We start from the raw sequence: 22,146 nt of genomic DNA on the forward strand, positions 1-22,146 counted from the left end.
GCTAACAAATTTTTTATTTTTTTTTTGTTTTACCAATTACAGTAAATATATAAAACTTAATCTTGTTTGTGTATACAAGGTGTGGCATTTGATACCACTGTATTCTCTCGTTATCTACAGCATGTACTGATTATTTATTATAGTGCAACCTATACATTACAATTGTATCCAAATGATCACATTTAACTTAAGTTTGTTTAAAAATCAATATTGAAATATTAAGTATTCATTTGATAAATCAGGTCATTAAAGTCCAATAACATTAAACTGGAGGATACATTAGTGGAAACGCAGTGACGTATCTATCGGTGAGCACATGAGTCATCGGTGCCGCCGCCAACACTGTCCACAACCTAATTGAGAATCGAATTTAAATTGAATGCATTTTTTTGTTTAAAATTTGGCAGATGACGCGTTCATTATTTTTTTAACAGATTTCAAAAAAGGAACATTGTCGTTTTTGTCCGTGTAATTGTAGTGCGTGATTTATTCTTTAAGTATTTTTGAACTGCTTTTGTGATTCTTTCAAGGTTAATCTATATAGTGTTGGAAGATCATAGCCTATACAGTTTTAAACTTATTTAGAGACTTACAAACTTTTGAATCAAAAAACTACATTATAACTCTACATAGAGTTATGATGTCGTTTTTTGATTCATGAAGTGGTTACTTTAACAAGAATTAATGTTTATCGTTTTTTCACTAACAATAAATGAGCATACTGTACTTTATAGAGTAAACTATATCTACGATTTGAACTTATTTTTTCATAATATTTTACTTACGCTTATAATATTAAAAAATTATTATTACGCATACGCATTTACAAATAACTACGACTGCTTAATTAAGTGGAATTTTACATTAAAAAAAATAACCTAAATTCAAAGTAGTGGTCGCTAGTAACGAGTTGTTCATCGATAAAGCTTACGACGATTCTTCGAATCCGAAATATTTTGAATGTAATTAAATAGGTCTAGGATCATAAGACAGTAGCAAAAAAAAAAACGAATAATCGGTATTACTCAAGGAGGAACGTCCTCGTCGTCCTCGTCCTCCTCGAACGTCGTTTTTTGAATTAAATAAATTAATTAACTAATTATTATAAGACAAAGTTTAAAAAAAACAACGGTTAATCTATTTTAAAATTGCCGTTATATATAAAAATATCTTAAGATACGTTCATACTTTCGCTCTTGATGGGTCATTACTTGGTCACACTATGTTTTGTTAAAACGATTTATTTCGTTTGGAAATTTTTAAAACCGTATCTTATCATATCATTCATGCATTTTAAAGAAAAAAGTGGAGCATTAACGGTATATAATTAAATCCTTAAGCTAGTTATAAAACAGTAAAAAGTAAATTTTGTAGATAAGATTATATGAAACTTGATTTTGATAGAGTATCAACAAGTTTTTAACGTAAGTTATTTAATGAATGGTTTGTAAAACAACACAATCTAGTTAATTAAAAACCGTAATTATCAATATTTCAGCCTAAGAGAAGTTTTTTTTTAACTCAGCATTGCCATGATGTTGCAACGTACATATAATACTAAATTATTAAAACAACCATACGTAATATGTAGTATATTATACCAAAAATAATATATTGACCATGTATTCCATAATTTGAGATATGATTTCTTCTTAACAATAGTTTAATTTTTATTCACAAGACTTGTTTTATCGGAGTCTGTGGTAGAATACGAGTTTCCTGTTCACGATGATGGCCTTCGTAATAAATGACGATGTTAATTTCATTTGCGTATTTTACTACGATATACTTATAAAAGCAATCGAGGCGATTTTTTTTTTCATTTAAATGTGAGTAATAAAGTTATACTTGCTAATTAAATTTTCATCCGGCCAGCCTTGGTCGTTTTACAAAATATTCTATCAAAAACTGGTCACTAGTGTCTTTTAAATTAGTAATAAGAAGTAAGAAAGAGAAAGGTTTATCTACACTTAGGTCTTCTCAAGCAATAACAATCACGACTCGTATGGGACTTTAATAATATCATGGCTTATAATTTTTAAATGAATGTGGCTATATATTTTGTTTACAGGAATTACGTAGGGCCAGGCTTTGTTGTTGATGTTAATGATAGCAATTAAATCAAAATAAACGATATTGCAACTATTTTTCATTTTCCACGTAGTTAAAAAGTTAAATACCAATTCTGAACTCGTATCAAAACATTTTTACAATTAAAAAAGTTTATCGTTTTATGTTTCGCAAGCAACTGTTGATTCGCCCCGGTATTGAATTCCGTTGAACAAACCTAAAAAATGTTCATCAGCGAGATTTCCATGGAAGTGGAAACAAGATTCTTGCCGGCTATATATTGACGTGTATCGTTTTATGTGTCAAGGGCCGCCTGCGTGTTGCCTCCAACGACATGACTCATCGTAAGAAAACAATTTAATACAATCGTTATTTTCTTTTTCCTCGTACTATTGCCAATTATAATAACAAAAAAAAAATATGTAACAAATAACACAATTTTTTTAAGTCGATCAAACATATATTGTAAACACTAAAATTTTGTTTAAAAAGCGGTAATATATGTTTTCGATTTTGTTTAAATGTACATAAATAACAACAATTGTGCTGTTATCATTTTTATCGTGAAATTATGTTGTTTTGATAATATTCGTTCATTTCCAAGAAAGACACGAACGAACGATATCGCGAGTTTGATTGGTCATAATAATCTTACTTTTCCTATTTATCTGCAAAATACTTACCCAAACGGTGTTTAAATTGGTCAGTTTGTTAAACTATAAATATTTCTATTTAATTAAATCCTTAAAATAAAAAAATATATAATTTTGTTTTTAAAATATAGGAATCTGGACTAGCGAACGGGCTACCTTATGGTAAGTGTTTGGCAATGCTAATAGTCCAATGTCACTGTTATTATTTTTACAGCACCAATGTGCTGTAAAAATAATAACCATTTCTTTCCAATGCGCCACCAATCTTGGGAACTGAGATGTTAAGTCCCTTATGCCCGTAGTTACACTGGCTCACTCACTCTTCAAGCCGTAAATACAACAACACTAAGTATTGCTCTTTGGCTGTAGATTAACTGAGTGTGTTAACATGGTACCAAGTATAGCGAAATTTAACAAATAACTTTCCCTTCAGTCTGAATTTATTTCGTATCCACTCGTAAAATGGTATAAAGATTTATAGAAACACGCTATATCGAATCACCATATAACTACAATATAAACTAGACTAAATATTCTTAACTAAGGCAGTTGGACTGATATCGAAGCTATTACATAATTTGTACAAACATTTCGGTCATTTGGTTTAGAAATTGTATAAATCAAGTGATTTATTAATAAATTGAATTCCTATTAAAAAAACTATGAGTAAATCTATCATATCAGATTTTAGCTGTTAAATTCGTATTAAATTAAACACGCTTTAGTATTGATATAACTTTATTTGTTTTTGAACAATATATTTATAGATTTTATTATAAATTTTATCTCCAAAACTTCCGCCGATAAAACAATAAGTCATGTTTTAAAATTTTTACTCACAGCCCATAATTTTTTGCCGTTAACATTTAATCTTAATTACAAACAATAAATTAACTTAAATGCTATAATTATTCATTGCTATCACACTTAGTTACTGACTGGCAGCGCAACCAGCACCTGGGTTGCCTCGTAGTAGCTAAGTGTGATTGTGGACTATACCAGAGATTACCAACCTAATATGTGCCATGCCATTCCGGTCCCCTGGTCTATACAAATATTTTATCACTTCCTCTCGTGATGTAAACCTTCAATACTGTTACTTACTCATATCCTTAGAGTCGATCCTCGACCACGCTACAAAAATGCTAGCTAGAAGAAAATTATCGTCCTCGATTCTAATTCTACCCTGCAAAGGTCCTGAAACCGACCGGCATTTGCAGCTCAGTCCTCCTCTGGTTGGTTGGGAGCAGGATGCATGTCCAGTCCAAACGCTCAGAGAGAATAGGCCGGCCCTGTTTTTTTTGGGCAAATGCTTGTTAGACACGCCAAAAAAATAAAGTTTTTTCTTCTCTCCTCTTAATTTGGAAGATATAACGGCCTATTGGTTGGAAAGTCTTGGACTACAAAATGTTTTCAGTCTTATTTATTAAGAATAATTCCTTACAACTAACGCTGGAGGTATTTTAGTATAAATGCTTCAAAATAACTAATTTGTTTTAGATTTATCAAGTAGTAATACCATCGGCTTCGTTTTTCGTATGATATTTTTGGTGGTAATATTCGTGATCGTAGAGGACAGCGGGGGACGATCTCCAGTTCGTTTGTAAGTGGGTTTGCTGATCTGGAAATAAGAAAAGGAATTATTTATTCAAAAATTGTCGATCTGTGTATTCAAAAAATGTTTACTGCAAGTATAAGTATGTTTAAGTTTTAAGAAGCACCACTGAAATTTCATGTGCTTAATTTGTGTTTATAATTCATCTCGTGCTCGGCGGTGAAGGAAAACATCGTGAGGAAACCTGCATGTGTCTAATTTCAACGAAATTCAGCCACATGTGTATTCCGCCAACCCGCATTGGAGCAGCGTGGTGGAATATGCTCCAAACCTTCTTCCTCAAAGGGAGAGGAGGCCTTTATCCCAGCAGTGGGACATTTACGGGCTGCTTATGTTATGCTTATGATAATGCAAACTTGAAGCTGGTAGAGGAATGAAATTTTGCGCTGGAGTTCCCTTCACGCGTTATGAGAAGATTCAGCACTGTGTTATGTATGAGTTTATATGGACGTTTGTCATTTAAGAAGATAGATTTATATTTTTATTATTTTGTTCATGAGGATGATTATTATATAAATTTCAACTGATTTCTATGATACCAATAATGGTAAATTTAAAATTAATTCAAATATTTATCTCGTGGGAGTCATAACAAGCGTGCCATGTAATATAGGAAAAAGTAACAAAAATTATGTACCTGTTTCCGGTGGAATAACAAAATTCTTAGGCGGTAATATTACCGCGGGAATCGGTCCTTCTATACCCGTAGGAAATTCTAGATCTTTCTCCGAATCTATCACATGGAAAGTCGATAGAGAGGGATTTATAATAGATAAATTCTTATCAGGTAATTCTTGTCTCAATTCTTCTTTAACACCAGTAACATTTGCAGCTTCAACTTCAGTGATTTCTTTGGATTCTTCTCTTTTAAATGCATGCTTGCCTTCAGTTAAATCTATTTCTTTTGTTGTATCTCTTTCGACGTTTTCTTCTGCATTTTTAATCACACCAGTTGTTTCTCCAGTCGCATTGTCATCAGTTTTTGTATTTGTACTTTCTTTAATAGCTTCAATTACTTTTTCTTGTTTAGAGTTTTCGTTTCCAATATCATTAATTATGTTGTAGTCATTCTTTTTTACAAGGTTCTCAAACATCGGATCCTCAAGCGGGATCCCTTCTGGTAGATCTTCGAAAGAGTATTCATGTGAGATGACTATTTCGCCGCTGTCCGTGAGGGACCGAGCTTCGTTGAATAGATTATCTGACGCGTGGTAGTTGTTTGTGCTTTCTGATATTTCCGAAGGACAGTCTTCTGGGATTGTATACATCTGCAGATATTATTGTATATGAGTTTTATGTTCAATGTGAGGTATGTTCTAATGTAATAACTACCTTTTATATTTGTTCTGTATTTTATATGTGCTACTGGATATATGTAAACTTTACTATTTAAATATTAATAATATAACGCCACAGTTCAATTTCAGATATATTGTAAACATACTAGTAATTATCTAAACGTTTTTGTTAATTGATTGTTCATTGTTCTCATCACAAGCGTATGTTTACAATGTCATTAGGTTTAAATGTAACGGCATTTACAATTATTATCTGTTTTAATAAATATATTTTTAAGCATACAGTTGTAATATATTTATTTTGTGTTTTGGAAAATATAATATTTCTTTCAACGTTGTAAAGATTAACCGAATCGTATTACATTTAATAGTGACAATTGTGTATATTTTTTATGTAAATTTTATTTACTATCATTAAATAAAAAAAAAAAAAAAATAAATAAATAAAATAAAATAGCCTTTAATGCTGCTTCTTCTTACAATAAATTGATACATGCCTACTTGTTAAAAACTAAATATATATTCTAATTCTAATTTTTATTTAAGTGATCGGCAACTTACTATCATTAATAGTGCCTAAATTTCGTTAGCATAATATCACCAGTTCATTCTATCATCAGAAATTATTATTTGAGATGCCAAAACTTCAAAATGTATATAATAAGATAATAGGTATTATTGTTAGACATTATCTATTGGTTCATGAAATCTAAATCTGTGGATTAAATAGCAGATTATATTTAAAAACAAATATATAAAATTTGTTAACAGTTAAACTCACCTGCGTGTCTTTAATATCAGGTCTGTAATAGTCAATAATCTTGACGTATGCGGGCTTGGTCCGCGCCTTGGGTCCCACCACGTGTATGTCGATGCACTGCCGGCCGACACGTGACACCGTCTCGCTACCGTCCCGCGAGCCGAGGTACATACTCACCTTACCGCTGTTTGGAGATAGTTCAATGCGACGGAGAACTGGGAAACGAGAAAATTTTATATTTGAAAATCATAATAATGATAGATGTGTCATGTCATGACGGGTGGGTAAGTTAAACTAACCATATATTGGTTGGATCAACGTGCATTGTCCAAGTTTTTAATCTTATCAACTAAGAAGATGAAAGTAACTCTGTTTGTGTGACCGTTGCATTTTCAAGACTAAACTACTAAACCGAATTAGATGAAATTTGTTGTGAAGCAAGCTTCAACTCCAAGGAATGACGTAGACTCATATCTAAAACGTTCGCAAACACGCAGGCGAAAACTAGTTAAGTATAGACTGCGACCCAGTGCAATGTTATTTTATTTAAATATAGAAGTGTCCACATTCAAGAAAACATTTAAAAAAAATACGATATGCCGTTTTGAACAGATACGCTAAATTTTTCTGAGTTCTGGCTTTAAAGTCCGTGACGAGGTCATCAAAAAGTTATTGGTTGTCATACTCAAATTTCTTGCCGGATTTTCCATTGCATTATTTATCGGTGAGGGGACTGGATGGACTGGATGGGATGGAGGACACTTGTGTTTGTGTGCCGAGTATGCACTATAATATGTCAGGCAGAGTTAGTCTCTTTTGACGAAGGTCTCCGTAATGGAGAACATCGTCGTGTGAATATTTTTTTTTTTTTTATGGCATTGGTTGGCGGACGAGCATATGGGTCACCTGATGGTAAGTGGTCACCATAGCCCATAGACAAAGGCGCTGTAAGAAATATTAACCATTCCTTACATCACCTATGCGCCACGAACCTTGGGAACTAAGATGTTATGTCCCTTGTGCCTGTGATTACACTGGCTCACTCACCCTTCTAACCGGAACACAACAATACAGCGTACTGTTATTAGGCGATAGAATATCTGATGAGTGGGTGGTACCTACCCAGACGGGCTTGCACAAAGCGCTACCACCAAGTGAATATTATATAAATATATATAAATAATTTCAAATTGTGAGTATTTTATAATTATATAAAATACTCACAATTTGAAAATATTTAAATTTATTATTAGTAAAATGTGATTGAACACGGAGAGCATCTAGATTAACTTATCATCGAGTAGATAAATGTAATCATGTAAATATGTAATTTTGTAGTGAAAGAGAATTCCGTTTTGGTTAGTTATCAATAAATGAATTTCCAAAATCTAAATTGTTACGAAAATTATGAAAAGTCGGTATTTTATTATTCATTTCCATAATATCGAGTATATTTCGATTTCTAATATGTGTTTGGAATTAATGTCAGCGAATAAATAGCTCTCGCATTCCTTACTCTGGACGTGCGCCGCCAGCCGGGCTGGACTGATATATTTTTGGATTTGGGTTAAATGTCACGCAAATATTGTACACTAGCTGTTTACGGCAACTCTGCCATCAACAATTCATCTTTCTGTGAGTGTTGGTATTTGTAATCCTATGTCATTTAGGTCTCAGAGACTTTGTATTAGGTAGATACCTTCGGTTCAGGTGTTAAGTACTGATGAGGTAACAGATAGACTAACACACTTTCTTTCACGTCAATATTAATCTTTGGCTTAGTGACTAGATTTTCCTTATAGTGCTATACAATATAAATCTATAAAAATGTAATCATGCCATTTATAAACTTAAATGATAGTAATTGGCGTCGGAATGTTTTAATACAATCGCCGGATTGTCCGTGACCCGGTCACGTGATGCGCTTTTCATTTCGCGCTATTCTCTCCCGGCGGGTATCTAGGACAGTCATTTAGCTTACAACTGCGATCGTATTCGTTATAAAGGGAATCCTGTTTACATTTATATAACGATGTTTTAATGCATGGATTCTCTTTTGGATTAATATGTCGTACTAGTTACGTTTGATGTTTTAATTGTTTTAGTTGATTGGAAAATGGAAATTATGAAACATAATGGTTAATAAACAAATATGGAATAAATAGAAATATATACATATGATAGTTGGTTGGTAATGGTATAGGAGCAGCGTGGCGGGAAAAGTCACAAAACTTCTCAAAAGCAAAGGACACCTAAATCCAGATGTGGGACATACAGGGAGCCAATTTTACTAACTTATAACCGCAATTAATTTAACTCATTTACTATATATGATACGATCCCGATTCATAAAATCAAATCATTTGTAATTTATTTTTTATAAAAACATATTTTATTCAATACAGGATTTTATAGATGACAAAAAAGCGTGGAGCTAATACTTGTCTTTAACTAATATAACTGTGTATTTTAAATGTTGAAAAAGAGAAATTACTGAGTTTCTTGCCGGTTCTTCTCGGTAGAATCTACATTCCGAACCGGTAGCTTCACTTAATTTAGTATGTAAAATGACAATTCAAGACTGCTTGGATAAAGTATGTTTTGATTTTCATTATATTCCAACACAACTTCGACCGAAACGCAACTGGATTGTTTATTATTTTATGATATCAGTCGGCGGACGAGCAAATGGGCCACCTGATGCTAAATGGTCATTATCTCCCATGATGTTATGTCCCTTGTGCTTGTAGTTACACTGGCTCACTCACCCTTCAAACCGGAACACAACATTACTGCTATTTTGTTAGTAGAATAGGAAGACGGCTGAACGGCATCGATTACGTTTCGATTCGATTGCGATAAAATGTCAATTAGTTATATATAGAATTGGCGCCCAAGCTGTGACTTTGTGAAGCGTTATCGGTAAAGGAATTTGTGATATATAATATGTGAATAGGGTTTCTTTAATTCTTTGAACTTGAATACGAATCTCATATATTAATAGCATAAGCCGATTTTTGTCCCAGTGATTATATGACGATAGCTGCACGTAGAAGATCTGGCGTGGCTTTATTTTAAAGAGCTCCAACAGTAGATGAGCAGAAAATTAAAGAGGATTATTGATTGCAATTAACTACATAGCTACGATTTAACAAATAATTAATTTTAGAGAGCGAAAAAAAGTTACTGGCCGGAGAGAGCAGCGCTATGGATGTTTTTAAAAAAAAAATCAAACGTGCGAACAGACGTCGTCAGTTTAAAATAAAATTAAATCAAATCAAAACCTGTCATAGATTTCGAAATTCCTAAATTCCTAATAAACGCGAAGGTTCGCGGCGTCAGTAATAATAAACGTTTTAATGATTTAGAACAGAATGTAACCAGAGATGGAGGGAGACTAAGAGCTTTGAAGAGGCACCTTCATTAAAGCGAAGTAGGTTAATCACCCGAGAGTCCAGCCATTAACAATGTTCAAAGAAACAGACTAGCTCTTATACCATCTATTAAGTGTCTAATAAGTGTGATAAGTAATTTATTGCTTAGTTATTCGAAATTTTATCAATGAAAATGTATATTCCATTCTATAATTTTTTTTCGAGTTATCGGATAATCAAAAATACAGATTATTTCTAAAAAAAAAGAAAAATGTTGTAGGACGTTTGGAATGAAGTTGCTTTCGCTATATCTTATGTGTTAAATTAACAGACATTGAGCCGAGATGGCCCAGTGGTTAGAACGCGTGCCTCGGTCTTAACCAATGATTTCGGGTTCAAACTCAGGCAAGCACCACTGAATTTCATGTGCTTTATTTGTGTTTATAATTCATCTCGTGCTCGGCGGTGAAGGAAAACATCGTGAGGAAACCTGCATGTGTCTCATTTCAATGAAATTCTGCCACATGTGTATTCCACCAACCCGCATTGGAGCAGCGTGGTGGAATATACTCCAAACCTTCTCCTCAAAAGGAGGATGGAGGAATTTACAGGCTATGTAATATAGCTGAAACTTAGTTAATCAGTGTCCGTCGATATTTATTTTAAGTATTGTAGGGAATAGTCGATTATAATGTATATATTTTCAAACAACGCCGCACCGAAGCCTTCATGCGTCTAGATATGCCACTGTTAATATTTTACTAGAATCTAAACGAAAAGCTTCCACCGGCCCTTTGTTACATTCACAGCTTTTATCTATCTATATTTTTGTAATCGAATTGTTAAACTTAGTCGTTCATAACATTCGAGAGGTTGGTTGACGTAATCTTGCTTAATAAGTGTATTTGTCTTAAAGTCAAATAACGTAGTTTCGTAGTTTCAGTGGTTGGTGTTCATGACCCGGTCACGTTTTTCGTTCGTAGCTTGTTTGTGAGCGAAAAATCTAGGACGAACGTTTGTTTGAATGTAGCTTTTATTTGCGATGGTACATTTTTCTCTTCATGTTAAAATAATGGGCAGCTTCTTTGTAACGTACAGAGATATGAATGATAATGAATATAATTTAACTTGGTAGGGCTCTTACTAATTTCATCGTCAAACAGTTATATTCAATTATATGGAGTTAGTTAAATATTGAGTTTCGGTTTGAAGGACGACTGAGCCAGTAACCAAACGCACATGAGATATAGCATCTTAGGTTATGTGCCCTTGTGCCCAAGATTGGTGCATTGGCGATGTGAAGAATTGGTGACCACTCTATCAGATGGTTCATTGGCCTGACACAATAGGAACACAACGATACCAATACTGCTGTTTAGCTACGCATATCTGACGAGTGGGTAGTATCTACCTTAACAGGCTTGCAAGGCTAGGCAAGTTTAAGATCTTGTTCTACGACGATTCTTTAGTTTGTGCTTAAAGAATACTGGTTGTCCGAAAATTACAAAACAGAGGGCGAAGACGACCACTTACATTTAACCGTGGTTGTTATTTTTTGTTCGTCATAAAATACTTTACTTTGGCGGGAAATCTTTAATATATATACTAAATTACAAAGAAAGAAGGTAAATTTGTTTGTATAGGTGTGATGTATGTAGGGCAGTAGAATCCTCCCGAATTATTATTAATATATATCTAGGTGATGCCTGGTATTATCGTGGTAGAAAGCGAGAGAGATCCCGTGACACCTCCGAAGAGATGGAAGTATCGCTGGTTTTTTAGTTGGTTTTGCGGTGTACTACGTTGCATCTACGAGTCCCACAACCTTCCACTTCATGTGAGGGAAAAGTGTTTCTTCAGCAAGATAAAAAAAGGTAACGCTCATCGCTGTAATACATCTTTAAAGTTGTACGTTGTTTACATATACGATATGACTTGTGCTTAAATAATCTCCTCATTTAAAAGGTCATGTGCTACAATAATATCTAACAGCGAGTAACAAATGTACTCTATGAAGTAACTACCTCCGGAACTGAGAGACCTTGACTGAAATTGTACCCTTTTCTACTTTTAAAGAAGTTTCACTTCAAACACTGCCTCATTTCCGTTGAATTTTCCATCTCATTATCCAACATGGTCCCAGTAAATAGCACGTAAGAATAAACAGAGCTTTTCAATGCTATGTAATGAACTACCCTTGACCCGGCGCAGTGGCGTGATTAACTCCGCTGAGCGAACCAGACCGGCATTGTGTAAAACAATTCTGCGTAATAAATTACTTTTATTTTGTAATATATTAAAAGAGACTTGTCATATTTAATACAAAGGACTAGTATGCCTTCCTAAACCATCGATTCGACTGTGATGAAAATTTGGAGGGGGGGGGGGGGGTTTTTTTGATCTGTGTACGCAAAAAGACTAGATTTTTTTTTGTACAAGTGTTAAAGTTCTTCGATGTTAACGTTTTCTCGATACGTAGAAAACCGTGACGTTTGTTTATAATATAAATTTATTATTTTTATTTTTCATTAATTTGTAGAGGAAAGCTCGATATGTTTTAGAATCTTGTCAACATTAGATCTGAAATATTGTCCATTATTTTTAAGCAATTGAGAAGTGTATGTGTCATTATTAAAGCCAAGTTAAGTGAAATAAGTTGCATCAAGGATCAGTGAGCTTGTATTATATACAAACCGTCCTTCCAGTTTTACTACTTTGGAAGTTATCTTCGCTTTTACTAGGAGATTCTGTGTAACCGGTGTGGTATTCCAGTGAGTGAGCCAGTGTAACTACAGGAACAATGGTCATAATAGTTATTTCTTAAGATACTTTTGTGTTTGGGCGGTGGTGACAATCAATTGCGTCATTTGTCAACTTGTCCACTACCTACTTTAACTTTTGGGCACTGTAAGAAGTATTAATTTTTTTTAGGCATGTCCCTTGCGCGTGTAGATTCCACGCAACCTTTTGGAAAACAACAATACGAAGTATTGTTTAGGATAGCTCGCACAACCTAGCAAGTATAATAAGGCACCTGGCAACCCTGTTACTTAGTTAACATAGAGTAGTTAAGTTAGAAATTAAAAAGTCATTTTGTTTTTTTCTCAACTAGCTAGATGCGAACGTAAAAAGCATTAGCGGGAGGACATTTGACCGGATTGCTTTGTCGGCGCCCGCGAGTCGCGCTCGAGGCCGACGCGGGATTAAAACGAACGTTTGAATGCACTAAATAGGATATTAATGGCGGCTTTAAATTACTCGCCTAATGGCGTTTTATATGTAGTTGAGCTTCTGTAAAAATCTAGTACGTGCAACAGGGTTAGCAAGATTGTTTTTTTTTTTTAAGTAAAACAACACTCAGTATCGAGGTCTAATTTTAGTGTAAAGGTTACAAATATATGTAACAAAGAAATAACTTCGCATCTCATTCGTGAAATTTTGACAACCGACTTACAGTGACACGCCATTTTGATGACGTGTATCATGTACTACTGTAAGTATTTAAAACGGGATATTTACCATGTTTTTTATTTTATTTGTCCTTGTTCTTGTGAACAAGACATTCGTAGATAATGTCGAAATATCGAGCTCCACCAAAAATAATAAAAAACATGGTAAATATCCCGTTTTAAATACTTGTCGTAATAAAAATAACCATGTTAATTTAAAATTGTGTATGTTTTATAATGATTATAGTTGAGGTCTGGTCATGCGAGTAGCAGAATGCGAGTTTTTCTTTTTTAAATTAGGTATATTTGTTTTGAGCCAAGATGGAAAGAAGTTAGAACGCGTGCATCTTAACCGATGATTGCGGGTTCAAACCCAGGTAGACACCACTGAATTTTCATGTGCTTTATTGTGTTTATAATTCATCTCGTGCTCGGCGGTGACAGAAAACATCGTGAGGAAGTCTGCATGTGTCTAATTTCAGCGAAATTCTGCCACATGTGTATTCCACCAAAATGCATTGGAGCAGCGTGGTGGAATATGCTACAAACTTTCTCCTCAAAGGGAGAGGAGGCCTTAGCCCGGCAGTGGCAAATTTACAGGCTGCTAATATGATGTAATGTAATTTGTTTTGTGAAGTCGCTCGCTAAACCGATAATTAAGTGTCAAGTCGCTAGAAATAGACAACTTCTCACTCTATCTTATTGTATTTTATCACAAATTTAAATTGTGAATGTGTGTGTGTGTTATAGTAATGGTGCAAAAAGACGAAATTACATTTATTATAATATTTTTTTTGCATGCAATTAAGAATTATTTTTAATTACGCCAAGAACTATCACTTCTCACGTACGTATGTAGGTTCCTGTGCCTTTTTATTTTGTTGGATTTGTAGCCGAAGATCATTATTAGGAGGAACTGTTATTTTTGTAGTTGTGATCAGAGGTGGATGATTTTCTGCCAAGATCTAGTGTTGCTACTAGTTGCGTTTTATTTTTGTATGAAATAGGTGGCCCGACGGTCACCCTGCCTGCAGTTGGATGGGCCACCTGCAGGTAAGTGGTCGCCGTCGGGCATAGACATTTTCTGTAAGAAATTTTCACCATTCCTTAGATCACCAATGCGCTACTGACGTTGGGAACTAAGATGGTGTCCCTTGTTAAGTGACTCGAACAGTAGTTTATAGCTAAATCATACTATAAATCGGATTTATAAAAAGTGTTGTGAAATGATGTATACTCACGCGTGTGGTCAGTGAGCTGCGCGTAGAGACGTTCCGCGTCTGGCGCGTATCCGCTGGGGAGAGACACCTCCAGCAGGGACATGGGGGGGAAGGAGTCCGTCCACATCACGCACACCTATCGGGAGTGGTGTTTAGAGTATTAACGCAGTGGAAATATATTTTTGACGATTCGCCTAAGTCACCATATTGGTTATTGATGCTATGACTCGTCGGTCTAGTGGCTAAATATAAGTCCGAGGATGCCGAGGTCCTTGGTTCAAACTCTCACTCAACGTGATTGAAGTTTTTCGTTGAAATATTCCCAGTAGCAACTCGGAGTCCAGAAGCTGGAAGCGCATATTATCGTGCCACAGTAAGCTCATGGTCCTGTTCCTAAACTCTTTACCGTCGGGTCGGAATTGCTGTCCCCTCAGACCAAGATTTATCCTATGTAGTTAGCTTACATCCCTTGAGATGAGAGAAATCGTCCGAGCGAATGTCATCATCATCGTCATCAGTGGATGGTTCAAAAAGGACATTAGGTATTTTTGTCAATAAATTTTCAGTAGCAGTCTGGAGCTACGGAGCTGGGAGTGCTTTCCGGCCCCCCGTGGACAGGTTAAGCTTTATTATTTACGTCGGACCAGGGCGAGCGTCCCATCGGACTGCGGGACTGTGACAGCAGAGCGTGTCTGTGTCGGGACACGTCCGGCGCTGTTGACAAGTTTCTTGATCGTTGAGATCGTCGGTAGGGGCGGGCGTCACCTGTAAGAGCGCGGCGCAGTAGCAGGCCCCCTGCGCGCAGTGGAAGGCCCCCCGCGGGCGCACGCGCACGCGCACGGAGCCGCGCGCGCCCGGCGCCGTGACGCTGTGGTACGCGCGCGTCGCCTGCACCAGCGCGCAGCCGGGGCCTGCGGCACGGGCTGGCGCTACACTACTCTCTTCTAACAACTGCGATCCCATTGAAGAACAACAACAGTAACAACGCGACTCGACCCCAGCCAAGCCCCACTGAATTTTCAGGTGCTCAATTAGCATTTATAATTCATCCCGTGCTCGGCGGTGAAGCAGAACATCGCGAGGAAACCTGCATGTGTCTTATAATGAAATTGGGCACATATTAATCCACCAAACTGCAATGGAGTATCGTGGAGGAGTAAGTTCACAAAACTCCTAAAGGGAGAGGATACCTTGGCCCAGTAGTGGGATATTTACTTTTGAAGTACCCTCGACACAATTTTTTATCACACACATGCCCTTCGTTGCGGTGCTCCGTCACTCGAATGACAGATGACACTTCTCGAAGGGAAAGAGAAAGAGCCTCGATCTATGCGGTTCTCGCTAGAGCGTATCGTCTCCGCTGTATAGCTACCTTCGACTGCCACGTTGATCTGCTGGCTGGCCGGCAACCTCACGAGTTTCGGCACGGTGGAGTCGGCGGTCAGCTGCAGCGCGTCTGAGCGCGACCCGCTGCGGATGTTGACCGTCATGTTGGAGGCCGACGGGAGGAGATCTCTCCAGCGGGCCAAACCTTCCAGCGCCACGAGTGTGTCCTGCATCAGATAAGATTATGTCAAACGTAACCACATATATGTATGCCAGTAATAATAGGAACGGTGGGAAGTGTGAGAGCGGTTAATAGTTTGTAACAAGTGGGGCGGGCGGCGCACCTGCGTGGCCACGAACCCGCCGGCGGCGCGGCGCTGCGCGGCCAGCCAGCGCGCGGCGGGCGGCACGTCGCGGGCGCAGCGCGCGCGGCGGGCGGCGCCGCACTGCGCCAGCGCCTGCAGCGCGTAGCCCGACGCCTCCACCGACGTCGCCGGGTTGCCTGGTTTTGACGGCCGAGGCCGCCGTTTTCATTACTCGCCGTCCCGAATAAACTTATTGACAATCATTACAGTTCACTTGCCCTCATTCCGTTTACTCGAAGTCGGTGAAGCATGTTTTATGAGTGCTTAGCTTGCTGAGTGAATTTTCTATCACTACAGGTGCCGATAGAACTTAGATTGACAGATACGATATTCTTATTTGTCTATTATGAAGATTCAAGTATAAGTTAACTTACGTCGTTTAAAAATAATCAAAGCCGCTCACCGGTATCCCACCACACGTACTCTCCGCTGCGTTTCGCCATACTAAGAAACTCCATGAGCACCTGCAATTCCTCGTCCTCCTTCAATCCCTCCTCCTCGCCCGCCTCGTTGCTCCTCGATTCCTCGTATCTCCGCAGCCTCATGAACGCGTACGTTATTATCGAGTGGGCGTAGATCCGGGACGGGTTGGGGGTGTTCGATTTCGATGGTGGTAAGGCTCGGAGACAGGAGAGGGAGTTTTTTATGAGTTTGGGGGGAAGAGGAGAAGCACTGTCGAGTAGAGCGATGATGATGTAAGCCGTTAGAGCGACGTTCGATATCTCGCCCTCTTCGTTCAGACCACCCTAAGTATATTCACATCTAATTTTAGTTTGACATAATATATAAGTGGATTAATGATTGATTGAAAACTAGTGTAAAATTAACAAATGAATGACTTTTTGGCTGAGTGAACGAGATGTGGAATGAGGTGCTTAGGACACGTCGTATACCTGCAGCTCGTGGTGGAACACGTGTCCGTCGGGCCGGAAGCAGCCGTTCTCCATCTGGCGACTGGCCAGCCAGCGCTCCGACCGCGTTATCACCGGGGGGACGGGAGCCTTGCCGGATATTACCTGAGAAGTTATTCATTTTAATCTTGCAACTAAATTTCAAACCAGTTGTAACTGGTTGAGCTAAAAGTTTGCACTAAATTTTGGTTCTTTTTTAACTTTACACGATTAAAAGTGCAAATAAGGACAAATTTAAACACAGAAAATATGATTTTCATTCAAGACACAGACAGAGTCTTACCTCATAAGCCCGTCGAAGATATTTTAGACAGAAGGCGGTGAGCCAGGCGGAAGGTTCCGGGTCTGCGGTGCCGAACGCGCTGAACCCCCCCTCTGGGTGTGCGTATTGCAGCTGGCGCGTCACACCTGGAGGAGCACTAGTTTAAAACTGGGTCGATGGAGTATGTAGGAATCTGAATGCCTTATAGTAGTAGTAGTAGTATAGTATTAAACCACTTAAGATAATTGGAATAATTATGTTGTATGAAAAGTATCATTACCTCTCGCGATATGGTCCTTGGCGGTTAGGGTTCCGTGGCCAGGTGTCATCATCTTCAGAGCCAGTAGATTAGTAGCGAGTCGCGCCATATTCTGCTCTCCACAGCCGCGTGGGAGCTGAACAAGGCCATCAGCATCCTAGGAGAAGAAAAGGAATTGGAGTTTTATGCGTCCCAGTTTATGAAGAACCATAACGGATCTCTTGTAGTTACAGACTACAGTTTATATCAACGCTGATCGTGTTGTTTAAAACTCACAGCAAGTAATGGTCCAAAGGTGTCTCCAGTTGCCCAGACGGTCACAGATTCTGTGCCAGCCACTGCTTGAACCTCGGGCCAGGACCACGATATTTCAGGCATGCTTGTGAAATTTTGACTATCTGGAAACAATTATAGAATTCGAGGCGGCACTTTTTTGAGCGAACTGTTTATACAATTTTGAATACTATGGGGCATTCGAAATATTTTGGCGCTAACCTTGACCACAGAGCAGGGCAGAGTGATGTTCTTGCACCGGTATACCTTCAGGGTCCACCTCGATGCGGATGATCACCTCGTCACTGGAATAACACAATGGTTTAATATTAAGGCGTAAATAAATATACACAATATACGTCTACATAACAAGATGTAGACGTATATTGCTATGATTTATTCGTAAAAAAATTTTGTCGTGAAATTGTAGGTGATTTATATAGCAGTTAAAATAGAAACGGACCTAAAATTGATTCTTGCGGTACGCCCATTTTTTTACAGATCCCAATGGTTTTAATTCTATTAGCGGGAACTTTGTCTTTCTTCTCAGATACAAAGTAATACATATTAAGAGATTTCGGTTTAATATTGTTTTTTATTCAAGTTTATATAAGCTTGTATGTAAACATAACGTTTTGTGATACATACAATCCGAAGCTTTAGAAAGATTGTTTAATACATCAGTCTGTAAAACGAAAAGCTTTTCACAACACAATCCCGGGGCCCACCTGGCAGCGACCCCCGCCGGGGCGGCGGCGGCGGCGCAGGCCCCCGGCGCGGTGCGCGCGCGCAGGCGCAGGCGCGCGCTGCCCACGCCGCGCGCGCGCAGCCACACGCGCCGCGCGGCCGACGCCCGCGGGGACACGCACACGCGCTCGGCGCCCTCGCCCGCCGACAGCGGGTGCTCCGCCACGATCTCCACCTCGATCTGGGGGACGCGATCGTGGTTATCCAATTCACCGAACCCCAACCGAAGTGGAGCGTTCGATTCATTAGAAGTTCGACGACTAAATATGTAATGAGATATTGATCAACTCACGCTGAGCGGATCGTACAGGTAGTTGAAGATGCGATACGGAACGATGATGGAGTCTCCCCGTTTCATTCGCTGGGGACTGCTGGCGTGGATGAAGAACTCGCGGAACACCTGACGGGGAAACGACAGAAACAGGTTCGAGTTGATCTTATGAGAAAAGGAGGATTTCCTTCGATGTTTTTCGAAATAATTGGCATTGAATATCGAGAATAACCGATGAGTGGATGACACTTACTAAGATAGGTTTCCACATTCCTTTCACCACGAAATCATATAAATCATTTAAAATAGTAGTTTGATACACTATCGGAGCAGAGATGGCCCAATGTTCAGCCGATAAAAGCTGGTTCAAATTCAAGCAAGCCCCACTGAACTTTCATGTGCTTAATTTGAGCTTATATTTCACCTCGTGCTCGGCGGTGAAGAAAGACATCGTGAGGAAACCTGCCCTAGTCTAATTTCAACGAAATTCTGCCGCATTGCAGTAGCGTAGTGGAATACGCTCCAACCCTTCTCCTCAAAGGAGAGGAGCTTTTAAGCTGGTCTACATCATAAAGAATTTGATCCCAACTAAAAGGTCTAAATTATGAAAAAGTGAGTACATGTTACCTGTAACACAGCAGGTTCAGATATTGCGATACCACTCTTCGCAAGACAGACAGCCGTGGCCTCGTACCGCGTGATGGAGTCGGGCGCACGGGCGGTCACCACTACTGAGCCATTGGCACCCACGACCACGAGGCGCCAAAGCCATGACTGGGTACAGTTTTTGGTATTTTCAACATAATTGTTAGTTTGTAAATTTTAAAGGACTTATTACCTAAGAGTAATCTTTTCCAGGTAACCTCTGTTCAGGAATAAGGCGGAACAAAATTCAATATATCTACATACATACATAAATATATACATATTATACATATACTTAATAATGTAATATGAAAAAGTTATTTTTGTCATACGTTTGTTAAAACAAATTAAATTGCCCACTGTGCAGGAGGTACTAAAGGGCAGGTCGGTGCTCAAATACATATGCACCCTTTTTTGTCCCTCACAATTAAATGGGCCGATAAATCCAACGGTTGGAGAGAGTTTGGCATCAATCGCTCTGTGCACTTTTCGAGGCATGGTATGTGGCGTTTACTGTGACTCTCGAAGACAAAACTAATTTTTCATTGATAAAATTATTCGTGTTAATTATTATTAGGAAACTAATCAGCGTCTTTTAAGAGAATAGATATATGTACTGTGGTTGATTTTATATAAGGTCGTACTTAAATGTGTTAAGTAATACCTCAGAGAAGTCGCTCCTCGGCACCATCACATCTTCAGTTACGAGTCTCGCAGGAGAGGCGCCGCAGTGTCTCACGATATTGTCACCGCCCAGCAGTCTGACTCCAGCAGACGACAGCCACGAGGACATGAATTCTATGCTCGATGTGGGCAGCTCGGGCGTGTCTGATGCTGAATATGGAAAATAAATTAAGGGCAAATACTAACAAATTTTTTAAGGGACCTTCTGATACCAGGATAGGGTAAAATATCGTATATCGTCTTAGTCAAATTGGTCCCAAACGTTTCGGCACTAAGACCTATTTTTATAACCACCATTACATTTGTATACCATAATTACAAAAATAACAATATCTAACTCAGGAAACATTCCCCAGCCGCGTCGTGCTCCGTAAGGTTCCTGTTGGCGTCTACCAACACCCGTAGAGCCGCAAGTATGCTCCCACGCACGATCCCCGCGCCCCCCTCGCCCCCCAGGCCCGCCTCCAGCACGCTGAGCGCGCACAGCGCGGGGCCCGGCGTCTGCACGTGGAGGGTGGACAGCGAGCCGGGGGCCACGTGGCGAGACGCCCAGCGAGCTTCCACCTAGCAGGAGACGGAGGATACGACGCTATTAAAACTACTTTTGACGTTTCGATACTTTTTTGACGTTTCTTTTGATTTTAGAATGCTTAATATAAAGAAAAATATCCATCAAATTCGACCTTGAAACATGATTTTAATTCATACACACGAATTTAAACATGTAAGCCTCTGTAATTATGTAAAATGTAATGATTACCTTGTTGGCAAAACATTCTTCCAATTCGAAATGTTTACTGGCAGTGATCAACTCGTTGTTGTAATAGAAATACGCCACCAAGTGGCTGTCGGGGCACATCTGGTGGGACACTTTAATCGGCAGCATTATCTTCGACAAGTGTCTATCCATGAGAGCGTCTAGTTCAGAAGAGTTCCTTGCATCTAGATTCTTCTCGAAGATTTTGTCGAGTTTCACCTGGTTGGTATTGGGGCAGGGGCTGTTACGAGGAGACGTCTGGATCGGGTCGGTGGTGCTGGTGATCGGGCATTGGGTGGTAGCACCCCAGCGGTATATGATCCCTCCACGGGTGATGACCTGAGATCAAAATTGTGGAGGAAATTCCTTCAAAGAATTAGTCTAATGGATGTGAGTAAATAAATGTATTAAATACATGTGTTAAGACAAAAAAATAAGTATGTAGTGGGGTTACACGATTTTTTGATCGTTTTTTTATGTTAAAGTTATTTGGTTTAGAAATTGGATCACCTGATGACAAGTGGTCAAAACTGCCAATAGCCACAGGTGCTGTCAAAAGTATTAATCATTTCTTATATCATCAATGCGTCACCAACCATGGCCACCGAGATGTCACGTCATTGGTGTCACCATGTGGTTACCATGGCTCAAAATGTTCAAACCGAAACACAACAATACTGCAGCCGGTCGGCGGTAGTACTTTCGACCCCATTCCTCCTCAATGGGGCGTGGGGGTGGGGGCAAAATTTGTAAAAATCAGTATCAGCGGTACGGGACGATCGAATCCGGGAGCTAGGGTCGCATCGGCGGCACGGGAAGGGGGAAGGGGGAGGGCGAGGGGGCGAGGGCGGGACCCACCACGAAGTGCACGGTGAGCGCGGCGGCGCGGAGCGGCAGCGCGACGTAGAGCGGCAGCAGCGTGCGCGCGCGGCCCGCCGTCAGCGCGCCCAGCGCCGCGCGCGCGCCGCCGCCCGCCGTGCGCGCGCGCAGCCGCGCCGCCGCCGCGCCCGCCTGCGCCTGCGCCGGCGGGACGCTTTTATTTTAATACTTTGTTCTAATAGTTACTTGAACCGAGACAAAAATCAGTCATTGACAGTTCATAAGATAAAAATAAATTCAAGCACTAAAGCTGGGACACGTTAATTAAATATTACTTAAAAGTTAAATAGAATTGGTAACATTTTTAATAATCTTAAATAAAAATATT

General features: G+C 39.0%; 1 protein-coding gene across 1 annotated transcript in view; it reads right to left on the reverse strand.

Moving 5' to 3' along the window:
- Nucleotides 1–4,039: 4,039 nt before the first annotated feature.
- Nucleotides 4,040–22,146, reverse strand: part of LOC125070620 (murinoglobulin-2-like) — a 29,964-nt gene continuing 11,857 nt past the window's right edge. Inside the window, exons 10-29 of the mRNA XM_047680568.1 lie at nucleotides 21,798–21,956; nucleotides 20,943–21,278; nucleotides 20,521–20,746; nucleotides 20,163–20,332; nucleotides 19,481–19,627; nucleotides 18,875–18,982; nucleotides 18,564–18,763; nucleotides 18,058–18,140; nucleotides 17,839–17,960; nucleotides 17,584–17,719; nucleotides 17,325–17,449; nucleotides 17,024–17,146; nucleotides 16,534–16,876; nucleotides 16,110–16,267; nucleotides 15,812–15,992; nucleotides 15,205–15,350; nucleotides 14,461–14,575; nucleotides 6,418–6,611; nucleotides 4,976–5,606; nucleotides 4,040–4,344 (exon numbers count right to left, since the gene is read on the reverse strand). Coding sequence (XP_047536524.1) covers nucleotides 4,229–4,344; nucleotides 4,976–5,606; nucleotides 6,418–6,611; nucleotides 14,461–14,575; nucleotides 15,205–15,350; nucleotides 15,812–15,992; nucleotides 16,110–16,267; nucleotides 16,534–16,876; nucleotides 17,024–17,146; nucleotides 17,325–17,449; nucleotides 17,584–17,719; nucleotides 17,839–17,960; nucleotides 18,058–18,140; nucleotides 18,564–18,763; nucleotides 18,875–18,982; nucleotides 19,481–19,627; nucleotides 20,163–20,332; nucleotides 20,521–20,746; nucleotides 20,943–21,278; nucleotides 21,798–21,956 — 3,819 coding nt within the window. The 3' untranslated portion in view covers nucleotides 4,040–4,228. The remainder of the gene's footprint in view (nucleotides 4,345–4,975; nucleotides 5,607–6,417; nucleotides 6,612–14,460; nucleotides 14,576–15,204; nucleotides 15,351–15,811; nucleotides 15,993–16,109; nucleotides 16,268–16,533; nucleotides 16,877–17,023; nucleotides 17,147–17,324; nucleotides 17,450–17,583; nucleotides 17,720–17,838; nucleotides 17,961–18,057; nucleotides 18,141–18,563; nucleotides 18,764–18,874; nucleotides 18,983–19,480; nucleotides 19,628–20,162; nucleotides 20,333–20,520; nucleotides 20,747–20,942; nucleotides 21,279–21,797; nucleotides 21,957–22,146) is intronic.

The sequence above is a fragment of the Vanessa atalanta genome, chromosome 17 (genome assembly GCF_905147765.1).
Source record: "Vanessa atalanta chromosome 17, ilVanAtal1.2, whole genome shotgun sequence".
Classification (NCBI taxonomy): domain Eukaryota; kingdom Metazoa; phylum Arthropoda; class Insecta; order Lepidoptera; family Nymphalidae; genus Vanessa; species Vanessa atalanta.